The sequence below is a fragment of the Pundamilia nyererei genome, unplaced genomic scaffold, assembly GCF_000239375.1.
Source record: "Pundamilia nyererei isolate P.nyererei 1_Seehausen unplaced genomic scaffold, PunNye1.0 scaffold00028, whole genome shotgun sequence".
Lineage (NCBI taxonomy): Eukaryota > Metazoa > Chordata > Actinopteri > Cichliformes > Cichlidae > Pundamilia > Pundamilia nyererei.
This window is the reverse complement of record NW_005187429.1, coordinates 1,182,417-1,200,508: the sequence shown is the minus strand read 5'-3', so window position 1 is coordinate 1,200,508 and position 18,092 is coordinate 1,182,417. Positions and strand designations below refer to the sequence as shown.

General features: G+C 43.7%; 1 protein-coding gene across 4 annotated transcripts; it reads left to right on the top strand.

Moving 5' to 3' along the window:
- Window positions 1-6,804: 6,804 nt before the first annotated feature.
- arpp21 (cAMP-regulated phosphoprotein, 21) lies at window positions 6,805-16,327 on the top strand. Of its 4 annotated transcripts, XM_013909641.1 has the most exons (21): window positions 6,806-7,108; window positions 9,977-10,066; window positions 10,609-10,774; window positions 10,929-11,094; window positions 11,190-11,228; window positions 11,327-11,392; window positions 11,477-11,591; window positions 11,779-11,917; window positions 12,117-12,254; window positions 12,340-12,439; window positions 12,543-12,641; window positions 12,732-12,769; window positions 12,880-12,930; window positions 13,175-13,365; window positions 13,849-13,980; window positions 14,088-14,206; window positions 14,345-14,419; window positions 14,500-14,661; window positions 14,781-14,874; window positions 15,598-15,704; window positions 15,839-16,327. In XM_013909641.1, the coding sequence occupies exons 4-21, from the start codon at window positions 10,933-10,935 to the stop codon at window positions 15,995-15,997; spliced, it is 1,986 nt and encodes a 661-aa protein (XP_013765095.1). In that variant the 5' UTR covers window positions 6,806-7,108; window positions 9,977-10,066; window positions 10,609-10,774; window positions 10,929-10,932; the 3' UTR covers window positions 15,998-16,327. The 4 variants fall into 4 exon arrangements, with proteins under 4 accessions (XP_013765096.1, XP_013765095.1, XP_005728385.1 ...); XM_013909642.1 differs by lacking the exon at window positions 9,977-10,066 and having other exon boundaries at window positions 6,805-7,108; window positions 12,546-12,641; XM_005728328.2 differs by lacking the exon at window positions 9,977-10,066 and having other exon boundaries at window positions 10,609-10,743.
- The last annotated feature ends 1,765 nt before the right edge of the window (window positions 16,328-18,092 follow it).

Below are 18,092 nucleotides of genomic sequence, written 5' to 3'. Positions count from 1 at the left end.
ATATATATGATGAATTGTTATTATGAGTAACTTACTTCACGTGTCCTTCCACGCCCTCCCTCTGGTCAGGGCCACCCACACTCTTACCCGTTTCCAGTAAGGCCCTAATGACACTTCTTCACCTTAGTGAAAACACAGGAACTGATCTCACTGCCTGACACGCACAGTCAGCTGTGCATTTTCTAATGAGTTTATATAACAAAACAGGTATTTCCATGCGTGCACGACGGGAAACGAGCGCCGCTCAGTCTCTGTCCTGTGTGCGCACATGCCAGCCACACTGCCAGACATAGCAGTAAGCAGCAGGTGTGTGGCTCTATATGTGTGTGTGCGCGCGTGCCTGCCAGGCTCGTTTACAAAGCAAATTTTAGATGATACACACACCAGCTGTCTGTGGATGAAATCTTGAAGTGGACAAAAAAACTGACCTTAAATTCTAATGTAAAGTCATCCTCTCTGTGTCATCAAAGTGACATGCAAATATGACAGACCTGTATAGATGTGTAAGAGTGTTTGAATGCCTGCTAGCTTTCATATGACGCACATCCTGAGGCTCTTGCACAGTCATTTCTGTAGCTTGTGGTTGTAACTGTGAGTCTAAACTTCTCTTTTGCCCCCACAGTTCTTCAGTAAGTGTAGTCTATCATCTGTACTGTAAGCAAAACATCACAGAGGCCATACTGAATCTAGATATCAAACAAAGTAAATACACTACTTTTTGTTAATTAGACGTGGGCATGGTTATATATATTTTTGAAGTGGCACATTATTCAGATTATTAATAAAAATCAAAAGAATAAAAATTCCACTTAAATTCTCTTCCCACCAGTGATGGATTAATAGTATCAAAGTTAATTCTTATTGATTAACAGCGCCATCATTTGTGGGAACCTCCTCTGTGTTCTGAATACTCTCCTTACCTGTGATTATGTGTTAAGAGGGAACTTGCTGTTTAATTCAGCTCAGAGACTCTCCCAAATAATAACATAGAGATCGGCTCAGCAGCGATGGCTTCAGATAATGCGTTTAAAAAGTTCAGACCAGTAATTTTCTATTTCAGGACAAAGCTGTGAAGTATTTTTTTTTATCCTCCGAGCTACATTTATCACATATCGGACCGAGGGATCTACTTGTGTAATTTTCTCTTTGAATAATGGAGTCTGTGAATGACTTTGAACTGAAAGAGACTAGAATTAATGGAAAGCGAACGAGCAGACTCAGGACTCCATAATCCCATCTTCGCACGGATCTGTGTTTTCAGTTGATTCTTCCATTTGGTCCTGATTGCTTTTTCAACAGGACCTGTGAGATAAGATGCATAAAAAACAACAACAACAACAACAACAAAAAACCGGAAGATGAATCTCTTTCTAAAATCAGCTGCATGGATGTGCGCATAGATCTGCATCTGCAGGAAGATGAGCATGTTATTCCAGTGTGCAGGAATTCCACATTTCTCTTCCAGCAGGGCAAAGGAGGAAAAAAAGGTTCATAAGTGATATCGACCATATGCACCAGTTCAGTTCATATTCACTGCTGGGAGACCATAGAGAAGTGTAGAGCTGTGTATGTTAACACCATTACCACAGATTAATTTCTAATGATGAGGAATGCATCAAGAATCTAGAATGCATCAGCAAGACCACAAGGGTCAAAACATCTATAGTAGCAAGAAGAGGTGGTCAACCACATTATAACAGGGTGTTAGTGCAGATGGTTATCTTATTGAGTCTAGTCCCAAACAAAAACACATCTACACTCATGTTAAAAGAAAGATTTTGAAGGATTTTTTGCGGTGAGACATTAAATACTTCCGTAAGAAGGCAGGGGAACTATCAACCAGGTGCTGCTAATTAAATCCACTTGATTAAGTGATCATCAGAGAGTGTGAGCACCTCTATAAAAGCTCATGTTGTGGCAGTTTGCTGGTCTGGAGCATTCAGGTGTGTGTTACCACAATGCCACACTCTTCCCAGGAGTGGGCATCCCCGTAAATTCCCCCAAGCTCAGTCTCAAAAAAGTCCCAAGAGCTACATCTCGTGCTCTACAGGCCTCAGTTAGCATGTTAAATGTTAAAGGTCATGCCAGTACAGTATGGCTTGGAGAGTTGCCAGGAGAAATTATTTTCTCTCTAAAAAGAAAGTAGTAGCACAGCTTAGGTTTGCAAAGTTGCATCTGAAAAAACCGCAAGACCTCTGGAACAATGTCGTTTGAATGGAGAAGATGGAGAAGTGGAGAAGTCTGGCCATAATGGAGAAACACTTCATGTCTAAGGCTAGCACGGTGGTGGAGGGGTGATGGTTTGGGCTTGATTTGCAGCCACTGCACTTGGGCAGCTTGAATCACCATGAACTCTGTATAAAAGTGTTATAGAGTCAAACGTGAGGCCATCTGTTTGACAGCTGACGCTTGACCCCAAGTGAGTAACGCAACAGAACAATGATCTTTGCACACAAGCTGCACAGCTACTCGTCTGCAACAGAATGACAGAAAAAGGTAAGAATCAAGAGGTTGCAGTGGCTCAAATAAAATGATGTGGCGGGATTTTAAGATAGCTGTGGATAAATCAATGCACACAGACCTCAATGAACTGAAGCTACTGATAACATGGGCTTTGATCAGTAGTTGTTTATCAATGATCATGAGAATTTGCATATTAATGATCAAGGAACTGACTTTATAGCCCATTGTTCATTCAGTGGCGCTAGTTTCAGTCATTGTGCAATGTACTGGTTTAAAGGTTGGGGAAACCTGCAGTCAGCTAAGACTGAAGAAGTGAGTGACTTGGGTGAGTGACGAAACGTGACGAAACGTTTCTCGCACTGAACAGATGAACAGAATCAACCTTTCCTGGATGATTGAGCATGCATCAAGCCATGCAGAAAATGATTACTTCAAGTTGTTGCTGCTAAAGGTGATTAAATATGCTGAATCATGGGGTGTACTGCAGTTATTTTCAACCTTATAAGGTGGGAAAATACCTTTAAGACCAAAACTCCTCAGTCTAATTTGAAGAGCTTTTCATTTCAGTCCTTTGTGAGTTTACAGATTGTAATTTCCTAATGAATTTTCAGTCATGAGCTCTACAAATTATCAATCGGTTCACGCAGCACGAAAAATACAGGGTGTTTGACAGGGGAACTCAGGGACTCTTTTTTTGTCCTGGGAAACTAGCAGGTGGGGTCATTCCCCCAGTTCATTATGTTTGCAAAGATGACCTCAGTATCACTAAAACAGACCTGGGTGTGATATAAAGCTAGATGTCATCCACGTAAAAAGATACCTTTTAACTTGCGTATCTTGTGGTGAAACCTTAGAAGGAGATGAGTCAGCCTGAAAGGTCCTCTGTGGTTAGCGCACACTGACATGTTGATAAAGTATACAAGCCTCCTGCAGCTAAGGCCTCTAAGGTCATATCTGCTGTGATGACCAAACCATTTCATTATAAATACACAAATATAACTAGGGGCTGGTTTTCAGCGGCAGGTTCAGCTCATTTGGACATGTTATATTCATATTTATTGTAATTTGCAGTTGACAAAACAGACATACCTGGGGAAAAGTGCAAAGGTGGTTTTAAAACACTTACACTAAACATAGGTGAACTTTTAAATGCATAAATAATAATGTGAAATGTTTGTTTACTTGTAGTTGCCATAGTTTATCTCATCTACATCATGTTTATTAGGTTTTTCACTCACTTGACATGTCAGGATTGTTATACGTCTAAAAGTGCAACAGTCAGACAAGTTAATGTCACGTGTCTGCAGAATCTCTATTAGATTGAGATCTGGTGACTCTGGAGGCCATTTGAGTACAATGAACTCACTGGTTCAAAAAAATCAGTTTGAGATGATCTGAGCTTTGTGACATGGTTTGTTAACCTGCTGCAAGCGGCCATCAGACGACGGGTACACTGCGGTCATAAAGAGACGGACAAAGTCTGCAACAATGCTCAGGTAGGCTGTGGCATTTAAATTACACTCAGTTGGCACAAGGGGTCCAAGGTGTGCCAAGAAAATATCCTCCACACAATTGTACCACCGCCAGCAGCTTGAACTATTGATGGAAATGGATGGATCAATGCTTTCATGGTGCTTATTGCCAATTCTGACCCTCCCATCTTAATGTTGCAGATGGATACCTCGGTTGTACCAAGTGGTTACTTGGGTTATTTTGACTTCTTGTTGCCTTCCTATCAGCTTGAAGCAGCTCTGACCTCTGATATCAACAAGGCATTTTCACCCTGAGAACTGGATATTTTCCCTTTTTCAGACCATTGTAGAGATGGTTGTGTGAGAAAATCCCAGTAGATGACCAGTTCGAAACTATGAGTTTCTATGATGTGAGTGGCTGATTAGTTTTTTGTGTTAACAAACAGTCTAACAGGTTTAGCTAATTAAGTGGCTAGTTAGTGTAGCTGTCCTCTGTAAAACTCAAGTAATAACCATTTTTTTAAATACACCATTAGTTTTATGAAATGAAGATTTTGTATGAATGGAAACATATGAATTCATCCAGCTGGCTATCATGTTAAAAGGTTAAAACTATCAATAGTTCATGAATAAACCAAATTCACCCCATTTGAACGAATTCAAACATCTGACTGAATCATCCAAGTACGGACACTCACTTTTGATTAAAGTACATGCTCTTGATAATAATTCAAGTATCAGTCTGAATTCACTTTTTTTTCTCGTAACAACTCACTTTTTGACATTTTTATTTGAGTAAATGCCATGAGTAGCACTAATGGTTAGTCCCATGGTTGGGTAAAGGATACTCCAGTCTTCGGCTCCTGAACAGAAAACAAAAAGGAGGCAGCGATTTATTTGCTATTCATCAAGGTAAACTAACCAACGTGTGATATAACAGGCTGTCTAATTATTCTCACACAATAGGCCGTGCACACGCAGCTCTTGTCTCTGTAATTAAATGCCGTTTTGAATGGTCTAACATTGTACCGTGGCAGATTTTTAATTAACTGCACAATTCATAGGCCATATACCGTACGTGTAGAATATTTAAATTGCCCTACATACTGTAAACGCTCGTTATTGCAGGAGCTAAAACATACAGTCTGAATAATATACCACAATTGTTTTAATGCTTGTAATTAATGAAATTATATTTAAATGTAACTGCTAAAAAAAAATCTAAACAGATTGGAAGCTGAAGTGAAAGTGACATTCATACTTTCTTCTTAATAAAGAGCACAAGTAACACAGTTCAAATTTAAAAACAGATCCCCCCCATTCCTCACCTTAACGCCAGTCTCCAAGTGACAGATGAGACGCTACCAGATCTGCTATGCAAATCTGTTCTGTACTCATGCTTGAAGATGTTGGGTCATTTATTAAGAAATCATTTGCCAGTGTGAACTTCCTTTCAGTGCATATCCAGTACGTATTTAGAGTCTGCAGTTAAAATGTTCTCTTAAACTGGACCCATTATGCTCATTTCCAGCCCCACATTTGTATCAGTAGACCCCAGTATGGTAGCTTTGCATTATTCATAGTAGTCCTTATTCATCTTATACTGGGCCTCAGTTAATCCTCTGTATGAACCAAGATGTCTTACCTCTATTTTCTGTTCGCCCAGGCCAACTTTCTTCCAATTGGCTGTCAGTTGCAAACAGAAGGTCTAAATGATCATCTATGAATTTCCTCTTTCTTTAAAAAATACTTTCCCCTACAGATTCAAGAGCAGAAAAAAACTGCCTAAAATTGAGTTTTTAGAGTTGTTGTGTATGTATATAGATGTTTAATACGAGCACCCATAACTGTAACAGCGTGCAGAGTGCAATTGCTTTATTTTAATTACAGCGCTGTATGTTCTTTATATTTTGGTTTCAAAAAGCCAGACTTTCTTGTATTTTTTTAAACTGGTCTTGAGCAATAGTTCTGCAGGATTTCTTAAGGTCTCCCAGAGTTTTTCATTGGACATTTGCTGATTTTTTACGCAAACTGAGTCCAGAGCTTCTACCTGACCATTTTCAAACATTTTTTTCCTTGTTTATTAAGCTACCTAATGCTGAACCATGAATCGGAAGCCGTGTTGTGTTTACACATGACAGAAAGCTTAGCAAAGACCAACCTTAAAATCGAATCTTTAGGCACTATGTCAAAAATCACAAATCAAATCCAGTGCCTGGACTGGATTGGACTGGACTGTGCCTGCAGTGTGGGATCATCTTGATAGAGAACAGAACAAAAGGCAGCAAACATCCAAAGAAGATCTTTGAATGTCCTTTAAGAAGCCTGGAGAACTATTTCTGATGACTACTTAAAGAAATTACAAGAAAGCTGCTTAAGTGAGTTTAGCGTGTGTTGAAAAGGAAAGATGGTCACACCAAATATTGCATTTCAAGCTTGTTAGAACTGTACAAACTCTGTTTGGTTTATATAATGTATTTACATGTATATTTGCATATTTCAGTAAGTTCCTGCACCGGTTTCCAATTTCCCTGGCAAAATAAAAAGAAATGAGGGGTGTCTCAAAAGTTTTGCACAGTAATGGCTATTATTTGGAAATGTACTATTAGCATGATATTATTAAGACTACACGAGCTTTAATGGAAGTAAGTTATCTTAACTATAAATAAATTATATGAAAAGCACAATCTCTTTTTTTCCTTGCTATGATGGAGCAGCTTGGCCCAAAACGCTGGCTAATACTCAACCAAAGTAGGCTACATGAGGTAACAGGGTACATGAGGCATATTTTTAGCTCCGATAGAAGAGAATTCAAGTGTAGTTAGTGATTATTGCGGTAGTTGTAAAGGAGGCTGAGCCGAGTTGAAAAGAGAAACAGCCGCTCCTGCAGCGAGGGAGACGCAGGGACCGAGATGGAGATGAGTGGGCTGCTGGAGGGCCGGCTCTCGTGCATTCCTTGCGCGTGTGTGTGGGCGCGTGGCTCAGGGTTCAGAGCTGTCGGCCCTCCTCTCTCTCTCTCTCTCTCTCCCTCCCTTCATCCCTCCCTGCTCCTCTGCTCCGACAGAGATAGGCAAAAGGCGGAGGAGGAGCAACGGAGCTCACAATCAGCAGAGGCAGGGTGTACGGCGGACCGTCGGTTTGTAAGCTGCTCCGGAGACATCAGCCTGCTCACGGTAAGCTAACTGACGCCGTCACCGCGGCAACAATTGTACATCTCCGCGGTTAGCTCGATTAACGGTCACTCCGCCGGCAGACAGTGACGCTCCCCTCTCTCTTTTGATGCTGTTATGTCACCTCCGTTTCCTCTTTGTATCACTTACTTTAAAAAAAAAATCACACCGACTCATCTACTTGGGTTGAACATTGTTTTGTAATTTGGCTCTCCTTTTTGACAGCGGCTAACACCGGTAATCTGACAAGCTAACTGCGCCCCGGGGCGCACCTATCAGCCGCATTTCCCCCTGTAGCGACAGGGGGAAATGTTAGCGACACCGCGGATTGATAACCGCCGATAAAAGCCTCTTATTGTCAACTCAATATGCGTATTATTACTTTAGTAAAGAGGTCCGTTATGCTCTAACAAAGGAATATCCGCCACTTTATTAATATTTCTTATTTCCTCGTGTGTGTTTTTAAGTGTACAAATGTTAGTTTAAGTTGCCCCTCCTCTATAACATCCACATTATTCCTCCTGCTTTACATCCGCCATCCTTCCGATTCACGCTGACAGCACGGTGAAGTCCCGGAGCAGGAGGTCCACTCCCTGCCCCTGGTGTAAAAATAGCCCCGGTGTGTCAGCTTAATGCGACACACGCTCCCACCGGCTTTCTAGCTTCCAGGACCGAGAGAGAGAGAGAGAGAGCCGCAACCCGAAAGTAGACCGCACATGCCCTATCAAACACCGGCCCGTCCCGCTATATGGGTCAACAGGATGCTTCGAAGTTGTGCATGAAGATGCCACCTGTTTCTTGCAGCCTACTTTTTTTTTTTTTTTAATGTGTGTGTGTGTTTGTTTTAACCCTCTATCGCCAGCCCTTTCCTCCCTGATGAGCTGCATGTATGTGTGTTTGTATCTGCATGTATGCACAGTAGGTGTTTTCCTCGCCTTTCCTTCGACTTCAGCTGCAGACCAGTGCAGCTGTCGTACCCGCAAGATACTTAAGTGATAAGACTGCTGTGGCCGCCCAGGTGCTGTAACCTAAATCTCACATGTGTAGCCTAGTTTCCTATGCATCTCTCACTGTCTTAAAGTGGAGGGTGCAGCAGCAAGGAGATGAAGTAAAAACCTGCAAGCAATGGAATGAATATATACTGTATGTCTAAACAAAAAAAAAAAGAGGCACCTTTATATTATGCAAGAGGGGAAACAAAAACAGCCCAATTAGGAGCTTGTGGGGGCAGAGGCTGTACACATTATGGATGAACAAAGCGGCGAGTTTGCCTCGAAATTTCTCAGTTATTGTTTTAACACCAGAGAGACTTGCTCTCTCATTTTCAGTCTGTCACTGAGCCATTTCCTAATGAGCTCCCGGGCTGAGGGAGAAAACATATGAAATCTTGTTTTAGATTCAGCTGCAGCCTTTAGAGACAAAACACAAGCAGCAGCAGCAGCTCCTGTGGCCAGAGGCAGCGAGGATTTTTATTTTTTATTTTAGTTTTTGTAGGTTTTCTTGAGATGGAGAGATGCGAATGAATTCCTCGGAGGTGGTAAAATGTAAAGATAAATGTCTACAAGTGTAAAGAGCACACAAGCAATGATGTGGATCTCTGTGTTAAACGATGCATGGTAATTATAGCCCTGCTATTCAAAGGCAGATTTCTTTTCTCTCTTTCTCTTCATTGGCCTTAATTACAAACATGGCTGCGGCAGGCTTGAGGACTTAATATAACCCGCTTTAGCTGACAGTGGCCATCTAAAGTAGTTTCTGGACATTTTCCCCCTGGTCCGCCTGTGTCTCAGTGTGTATAAGCCAGGCAGCTTTTGGCTGGAGAAGAAAGGTGTCCTGGTGAGTAAGTGGCTCCGAGGTTGGAGGCTTCGGGGAGAGCAGCAGATGGATGATGATGTAGCGGGTACTGGCGCTCCCTGCCTCCCGCTGCCATCCGTCACACGCTAATGATCGTGTCACACCTTCTCCCCGGGCGGCCGGCCACTTTCTGCAGTGCTCAGCGCAAAAAACCTGGTAGCTCCACTCAAATCCTCTCTTCACGGCCGTCGGCTGAAAAGCCCGGAGACAGACTGCACGGCGAGCCTCTCCCTCGTTAATTCTTCACTCTTCTCGCTCTCTCTCCATCGCCTCCCGTCACCCCTCTTCACCTTTAAAGTCTCCACAGACTGCTTCCTCATCTCTCTTCATCCCCTGCTTCCCACACCTTCCATTCGTCTTGTTTTCCTTGTGCATATCCTTCCCCAGTCCCGCTCCGTCTTTCCATTTCTCCTCTCAACGGTTGAGGTATAACGCAGCTCAACAGCAGCTTGCTCCCTCTCATTTAATACTCAGTTTGTCTTTGATTGTATGTCGTTTACTGCTCGCCGCCCCTCCCCTCTCCGAGGTGCAAGGTCAGGGTCGGCCTCAGGCAGCGCTCATGAAACTGGTTTGTTTTGGTTGAAGGACAGTTCAGCAGCAACTGGCCAACATCACGCTGGGGAGTCTCTGAAATGATGTCCGTTTGAGAGTGTGTGTGTGTGTCTCTGAAGTGCTTCTTCTTTCTTAGGATCACAACGCCAAGACAGAGAAGCGGCTTTTTTCCAGCTTTGTGTTAAGACATCAAAACTAATATCAGCAGATGGTCATATCAGTATGTTTGAAACTATAATCAATACTACACATCAGTACATTATGATTCACCTTCTTTAAGTAGTACGTAAAATGTTAGACCAACACACACGTTTAGTCTCCTGTGTGCCATACTGAGAATAATTCCCTTTCTTTTGCTGTCATGTACAGTGTTTCATTTCACTGGAGCATAAACACCACTTTGGTTGCACATGGACTGACAGATGATTTTTCTCTTCTCTTCTTTTTTTTTTTTGAACAAAAAAGGCTGCCATCATCTCCAGTCGGGTGTTAAATAAGCATGCTGTGGGACTCTGCATCCTCTGAGCTCGTTATTCTGTCCCGGGTGTTACAGGAGTAAGTGTCCCCTTGAGCTGTGTCTTACAGCAGAATTCGGCCCTGTTGGGAAATGATGGAGGAATGCCACTGCGTCGTGCCCGTCTGTCTATCTCTTTGGTCTCAGCTATGTTCTCACCACTGGGATCAGAGACTCAGCTTGGTATTCTAGGAATATCAGAGCGGGCCGGATCGGGTGATACTCTCCACAGCTGCTGCTTCTAAGAAAAGCTCGCAGACATGCTCGAACGCAGACACGCGCACACACGTAAATACACACAGCAAATGCAGCATCCGAGCACTGGGCTGCGCGTTACCGTCACCGATACACGAGCGTGTTTACTGTAAAACGCTCGCTGGTGTTAGGCAGTGATTAACTGTGACGCCAGGAGAACATTTTGGAAGCAGAGACACACAAGCTCAGCTACTTGATCGTCTTGATGTCATTTCCAGCAGCTTTATGCTCCGAGTGTGTTCGTCAAATGTGTAGTGCAGTTTCTGCTGTTAAATGACCACTAACAGTTTTTTTTCTCCTCCCCTCCTGTGTTATTTGAACTCTTCAGGCTATTTCCCCCTCTCCAGTAAAGTGCCGGCAGAGAGAGAGAAGAACAGTAGAGGAGGCGAGCAGAGGCGGAGACGATAATTGTGTTTCTGGCTGCCCTGTGGGAACATGGGATATATGACCTCATCATTCACCTGTGAGGCTCAACAGTAAACAACTCCACATAGGTAGAAAAAATGTGCCCCCACACACACAGACACACAAACAGAGACTCATGCAAATGCAGGCAAAATATCTTTAAATAGCAGTAAAATATACAAATGCAGACACCGACTTGGTAAACAGGCTCAGAGTGGAAGTTGTTTTTTTTTTCTGTTTTAGAAGGATGACTGAAGCAGTTGTAGCAAGTACAGATGTCCTCCTAAAGCCCTCCGTTGTCACGTCATGTGACGTCGTCAGCTGCCCCTCCCCTACGTCATGCTTGCCCCCGTGCAATCAGAAGGAGGGCGTGGAGTGTCAGAGTGACTTTAAGAAGCTCGAGCAGCAGGTAAGCAACACTAAGCGTGGATCCACTGAAAATTATGCGTTCCCTCCACCGATGCCCGTTCACGCTGTTATAATAAATTGTATCCTTACTTGCAGAAACAGTGCAGCCAGGTTCAACCAAAGAAAAAAGTCAAGGTAAGCTAAAATAATTCTGCCTCACATTATTCATTCTTTCTAAAATATTGATTGCATTGGACTCTATGAATTCATAATATTGCTTGTGTGTGTTTCAGGCTAGACCAAAGTTAGTGCGTGCTGAAGCTGTCTGTGAGGACTGCCCACCATTTGAGGAAACCGAGGTAACACACGTACACACATAATCATCCACCTTCTCCTCATCACCATCACCACCACACTCAACTTATTCTTTCTTTCTTTTTCAGGCACCTCCAGACGCAAACATCTCATCGAGCTGCCATGACAACAGGAGAACTTCCTGTAAAGAGGAAGAGCAGGAGAAGAGCAGCACAGATCCAAAGAAACCTTCACTGTCCAAAGGTATGTGTGTGTTTTCTGAAATATCTCATAAAAGAAAGAAAAGAAGGAAGCAAATAAAATGTAATAAAATTGGACTCTGTGCCGCTATTTACATGTGGCTCTCCTGGGGTGTTTAATATTGCGGTGTAATTTCGGATTGTGTTTGTTGTCTTATAACACATCCTGCCTGTGCCCGTGTCGCTCTCAGAGTCCAGTGTGGAGTACACCGACTCCACCGGCATAGACCTGCACCAGTTTATCGTCGACACCCTCAACAGCAACCCCAGGGACCGCATGATGCTGCTTAAACTGGAGCAGGACATGATTGACTTCATCACCAGCAATAGGTGTGTGTGTGTCTGTGAAAGGACACCTTCACTGAGCTTTTAAAAAAAAACCCTCACGTTTTAAAGATTAGGTGAATATGTTATGATAGCGCTGGAGTGTTAAAGTCTATTCTTTTCTCTTTCACTTTCACCTTCCCACTCGCTTTCCCTCTTCCTCTGTTATTCCCGTATCTCTCCTTTTGTTTTCCCCCTCTCTCAGTCCCTTTAAAAAATTCCCTCACATGTCATCCTACCACCGCATGCTGGTCCATCGGGTGGCGGCCTACTTTGGCATGGAGCACAATGTAGACCAGACAGGCAAATCTGTCATCATCAACCGGACCAGCAGCACACGCATGTAAGCAAGTACAATGTGCATTTCTCCCGTAGTGCGCTACTTTTCAGTGCAAACTTAACAGCAGTCCTAACTTCTTTTGTCAAAGACCCGAGGAGCGTTTTGTGGACAAGGTGCATAAGGACAAGACAGAGGAGATCCAGCAGTGGAAAATAATCCTAAAGAGAGACAACAGCTCAGATGACCAGGTCTGTCTGACCTCCTATATTGCAGCTCATTTGGGAAATTTCCATCCTAAGTGACTTTGATCCCATTGATGATTTCACCTGGCCTCTCTTTGCTTCCTCACAGCAGAGACGTCTCCACCCTTTCCAAGAGAGGCAAAGCAAGTCGGTGGAGGAGAGAGAGGAGGAGTACCAAAGAGCACGGGAGCGCATTTTCAACAAAGAGGTGAGAGAAAGAGAGCAAGGAGGACAAAACCGACACAGCGGCACGGGCACAGAAAGGATTTTCACTAATTTCTCTGCCATACTTTTACAGCCATTCTGCACCCCAGAGAGCGCCCATGCAGAAACCAGGTAACCTTGCCTGCAGTGCAATTTTTCCATTTCAGCCTTTCAGCTTTTATATTTAGATGAGAACATTTATATATGTCTGTGTGTATGTGTGTGTGTGTGTGTGTGTGCAGGCATGTGGACGAGTACTATCCAGATGCTGAGGCCCGGAGGAAACTCTTCAGGTAGAGCTTCGTCGGCACAGATGCACAGTCATTTATCATCTTAATTTGGTCAGCCTGGCTGGCACACAGCTTTTCAACAGAAACAGGAATAAGACCCAGATTTTATTTTCATGAGTTTGTGGGAATCAGGGTTTAGGAATCTTGGCACAAACGAAAGGTTTTAGAGATCATTTCAGTGGCTTTTTAATGGTGCACCTCTCATGGGGTAATAAGACGGTAGGATAATTCTGGATGTGCCTCACAGGGGGAGCCGTGACAGCTCAGGCTCCAGCTGGACAGGCAGCAGCAGGCAGAGCAGCACAGAGACTGACTGTCGCTATAGCAACGACCCCCGACCTTGGAGCAGCACAGAGTCAGATTCCTCCTACCAATGGACAAGTGCCGCCCAGAAGACCCGCCAACCTGCTAACAACGTCTGGGATGCACGAGGTGCAGGTGCGTCTTTTTTTTTTCTTTTTTTTTGTACTTCGTCTCAGCGTAACATTTAATGACTTTGTGACACTTCCTGTGTCACACGTTCAAGGTGTAAATTCACTCATCAAAGGGTGAGACGTGTCGGTTCATCCGCACCTGAGCGCTCGCGTTTGCATGCGCAGACATCGGCGCCATCGGCGCCATTGCCGCACTTGGGAAAAATCACTGTTTATAAATTAGTGGTTGCATCTAATTAGCGAAAAGCGGTGGAAGTTGTGGTGTGAACATTTTTAACTCCATGAGCGCTCGCACACCATAGCTGTAAATTTTCACACAACACCTCCAGCCTTCTTCACATCTTCAGGAAGAACAAAACGTCACTGAGACTGCGCCGAGGGGCCGCGCGCTATGTCTGTAGCACAGACAGGTGGGGTGTGGAAATGTGGTATCTGTTAAGTGGTGTTATAATAAAACTCCCTCCTCTCTTCTTTTGAACGCTCCCAGGCTCCATCTCTCTGTACAGACTGCCATCCACTTGTCCTCACTCGTCTCCTCCCATCATGGAGGAGCAGGCACCCAGCTACATTATTGAGAATGGGATCCCGCCGGGAAGCATTTTAGTGAACCCACATACTGGTAATTGACACAAACGGAGGCTCACACACACACACGCACACATACACACACAGATATTATTTTAAAGAAGACAAGCACATTTTCATACCCAACCTTTGACCTCTCAGGGCAGCCTTTCCTCAACCCTGATGGAACCCCGGTTGTGTACAACCCTCCAGAGAATCAACAGCCAATCAGGAGCCAAACTCAGCTGCAGGGCTCCCCCCCTCAGCAGCCGCAGCAGCAGGTAGCACACATACACACACAAACATGCACACACGCACAGCAAGATGTGCTTTACATGCAAGATACGGTCTAGCTGACACTCAAGCACATGCCACTGTTTGTGCCTTTATCTCTGTCTCCATATGTGTGTCTCTCTCAGGTGCTTCAGTACTCGTCTGTCTCTTACACAGCTCCGCAGATGTTACCTGTCACCCCCCCACAGCCATACTCTACAGTATGTATCGCAGCGCGGCACCTCCACTGCTGTGCGTTTGAAGTATTGTGCGCATTGACCTCCTTTCTTTTGACCTACAGATTGAAGAGCTCTCCTCACAGTTTGCTCATGTGAGCTGTCAGTCAGTGGGTGAAGCCCCACCTCTCTACCCTTCCAGTCAGGGTTACATCTATGCAGCGCCTCCCCTTCATCCTCCTCCCCCTCCTCCCAACCCTGCCAACTACTGCCAGCCTTCACCTCAGGTAAGGATACACCAGCGCTTTATATCTCAGGTCTCTTCTTAGTTAAATACGGACATTTTAAAGGAATAATTACAGACAATCATACACTGAATAAAGCTACTCTTATAAATGTCCTATAGGTGCCTGTGTATTATTACCCTACCTCAGCTCAGCATGGATGCAGGCCTGCCTCACCCACTCAGCAAGTCCACAGCCAAGCTGTTCAGCCAACAGGTACATTCTTCCTGTGTGCGTGTGAGTGAGAGAGAGAGAGAAAACAAGCTGTGGCAGTAGAGGAGGGGGCCGTTACACTGTCAGAGATGTAGTCTGAGGGTCTCACAGTGAACCGGTCTCTTTTCCTGCTGCTTCTATTCATCACAGTGACAAAGAGCGAGAAGACACAATTCAGTCCCGTCATCTGCGGCAATTTACGAAATAAATTATTGTATAAAGTTGGCAGGAAATTTAAATGACTCCATCAGCCGGACTGAGTGAAGGATGGAGAACATGCAAGTGTAATTTCCCAAGCAGCACCAAGTGAAATAACCTGCATCCCACCAAATTTACCACAGATAAAACTGAGGAACAAATTAGATATTATTTTTAATTTGCTCTTCTCAAAAAGAGAAAACAAAATAATGAATGAGTGTCAAATAGAGGATATAGCTCCACTCACTATAATAAAACTCTTGTTTTCCATGAAAGTCATATTCAATCAGCTTAATTTCTTTATGACCACATTCTGAGAACCACTGATCTACACATTCAAGACTAATTATGTTCTATGTGTATTTTTATGGTTTCTTAAAGCAGTATTGAAGCCTCAAACCAGATCTTGCATCTCCTCTGACGTGTTCTTAAATATTTATAATGGTCTTATATGGTTAATTTCTTTCATTAATCCCAGTATCATATAATTAATAATGTTCTTTTTTATATATGTGTGTGTGTCTCTAGGAGGTTATGCCCCTGCTGTGAGGGTGCAGCAGTCTTCCCACACCCAGCCCCAGGCTGTTCTGGGCGCCTACTCACCGGTTGCCTCCCATCAGTGTAGCATGGTTCAGGTAAACACCAGAAAGGTCTCATTGGGCATCAGTCTGAAGCTGCTTGAGCCCAGAGAAGAAACCCTCTCACTAAATGCTTCTTGTAGCTGTTCCCAGCACCAACTTTGCTTCTTTCTCTCCCTGTCTCTCTGCAGGGAGGCGTTCCGGTGTCGTTTCCCCAAAGTAAAGCTGTGACCGGGGTAGGTGGGGAGACTGGTTACTGCTGCGTGGTGCCCCAGCCCTCCCACCTCAGCGGCTGCCAACCTTCTACCTGCGCTAACCTCAGCACGCCTGCCTGGAGTGCACAGTACTGATCGAGCACTGATACATTAGTCAATGCGTGAACTCGCTCGCACGCACACATGGTTAACACATAAACATCTTTTTTCACACAACCTCCTGCCCCCCTTTCCTGCTAATGCCCCCTGGATATGCTGTATGCACACATGCACTCAGAGATAAATGTTCCACTGTACCAAAGCTTAAAAGTATATATAAGAGCTGCTGTATTGAATGCATAATTTATATACACAAATGGAGTTTTATATTGATATTAAATTATATATATTGTGTTTTAAGCAAATGCACTGTGTGAAGAGAATAAAGTGCTGTGGCTGGACTGATGAGGTCACATTTCTATATCATCCTGACTCTGTTTCCTCTGAACTCGATGATGATGATGATGGTCATGATGATGATCATGCTAATGGCATTAGATGGAGCTGAGATGAGACAAGACACCAGGAAATAAAGCTCAGTGTAGGAGGACAGCCAAACGTACCACACACCCAGACATAAACAGTCTTGATCAGTGCGCTGTGGAAAAGTCCAGAGTTTAGAAATAAGAGACTGATGGCAAGCAAGTAAAGGATTTACATAAAGCATATTGATTGGTATGATCAATCAGGATATTGGCTTTTAGATCAAAAGGGCATTGGTGTTACTAGGAGACTAAAATGATCATGCAGTAAAAGAAGAGCAGCTTACAATGCACAAATTATACCATTTTTCACACTATTAAGCAAATGAAGGATCCCCAATGTAAGACTTAGGCGCCCCCTCCTGTTTAAATACCCTCATTACACATCTTCAACAGTAAATTCTGTCTATTCAGGCCTTACAGCAGCTGACTTACTCTTAGAAACCTGTGCAATAAAAAAAAGAGAATAGTGTTCGTTTTTACCTTAATCACAGAAGACAAATGTTATCATTTCAGAATGTGGGAAAACAGCAAAATTATCAAAAACAAATACAGATTGTTAATTAAGTAATAAAACGGACAACTACTTATTTCAGCTTTGTAAATAATCGCAGCAAGACCCCCTCCACTCTATTCAAGTGTCCCAGTAAATCAGTGGCACAGCAGCAGTGCCCTGAATGTGAAGCAGCTAAATGGGATTCAGCTGTCGTTTATTATTTTTACACCCGTGCTTTTCCTGCAGCATCAAGTCAAATAAACAAATCAGAACCCAACTAATTACAGCCCAGAAATCAAACTAGTTTTCACAGACACACAGCACTCCTCTCTTTTTAAGTCTTCAGACAGCTGACATCTCGCTGTGATGTAGCCACTTGCATGCAGGCAATAACTGCCAATGTGTTATTGTTCAGGAGCTGAACAAGCCATTTTGTACTCAAAGTTATTCATATCTCCCCCCCCCCCCTTTCAAATTCAATGAAACATATCCATCATCCACACCGGGCCTTAAAATTAAATTTAGCTTTCATCTCTGCGGTGCTGAATGCATAATTTATACGGGCTGACGCCTTCGCCGAGCCGGGCCTATTTTTTTGCCCCCAACATTCAGACACGCAGAAGCAGGTTCCATGATCTTTAATAAAAGGCACATGTACAGCCATAGTGAGATGAGTGAGTCCACTGGCATAGAGACAAAGCATTAAAACACAGAAATACAGGAAGTAGAGGTCAGGAGGAGAGAGATCTATCTGCTTTACAGTAGAATCTACTTAAGTAACGTTGCTTCGTTTTCCTTCAAGTAAGTCTAACACTAATATGTCACCCTTGTTAGGTAAAACACCACCTCTCTACACACACACACACACAAACACGCACACACACGCACACCATCCATCACCACCTGAAGTCTGACCTTCAGAAAAAGCCTCTTGAGACGGCTGCTGATCTCTGAGCAGATGAATGAAGAAGTCCTGATCGCCCTGAGACTCTCTGAGGCTAACCCTGCTGCACAGATTTGGGGTGCGAGGGGGGGGATCGGGTGTAGAGACAACAGGAACTCACTCATGCTCCTGCTGAATCCCAGCACACACTTATACACTGTCCCTAGAAGTTCCTATGTGTCAGTCAGTTTGTGGTAATTTATTTAAACCCAGTGTGATCTAGTTAAAAAGCAAAGGTTCACCTGATTTATAACACAAACACACAAAAAT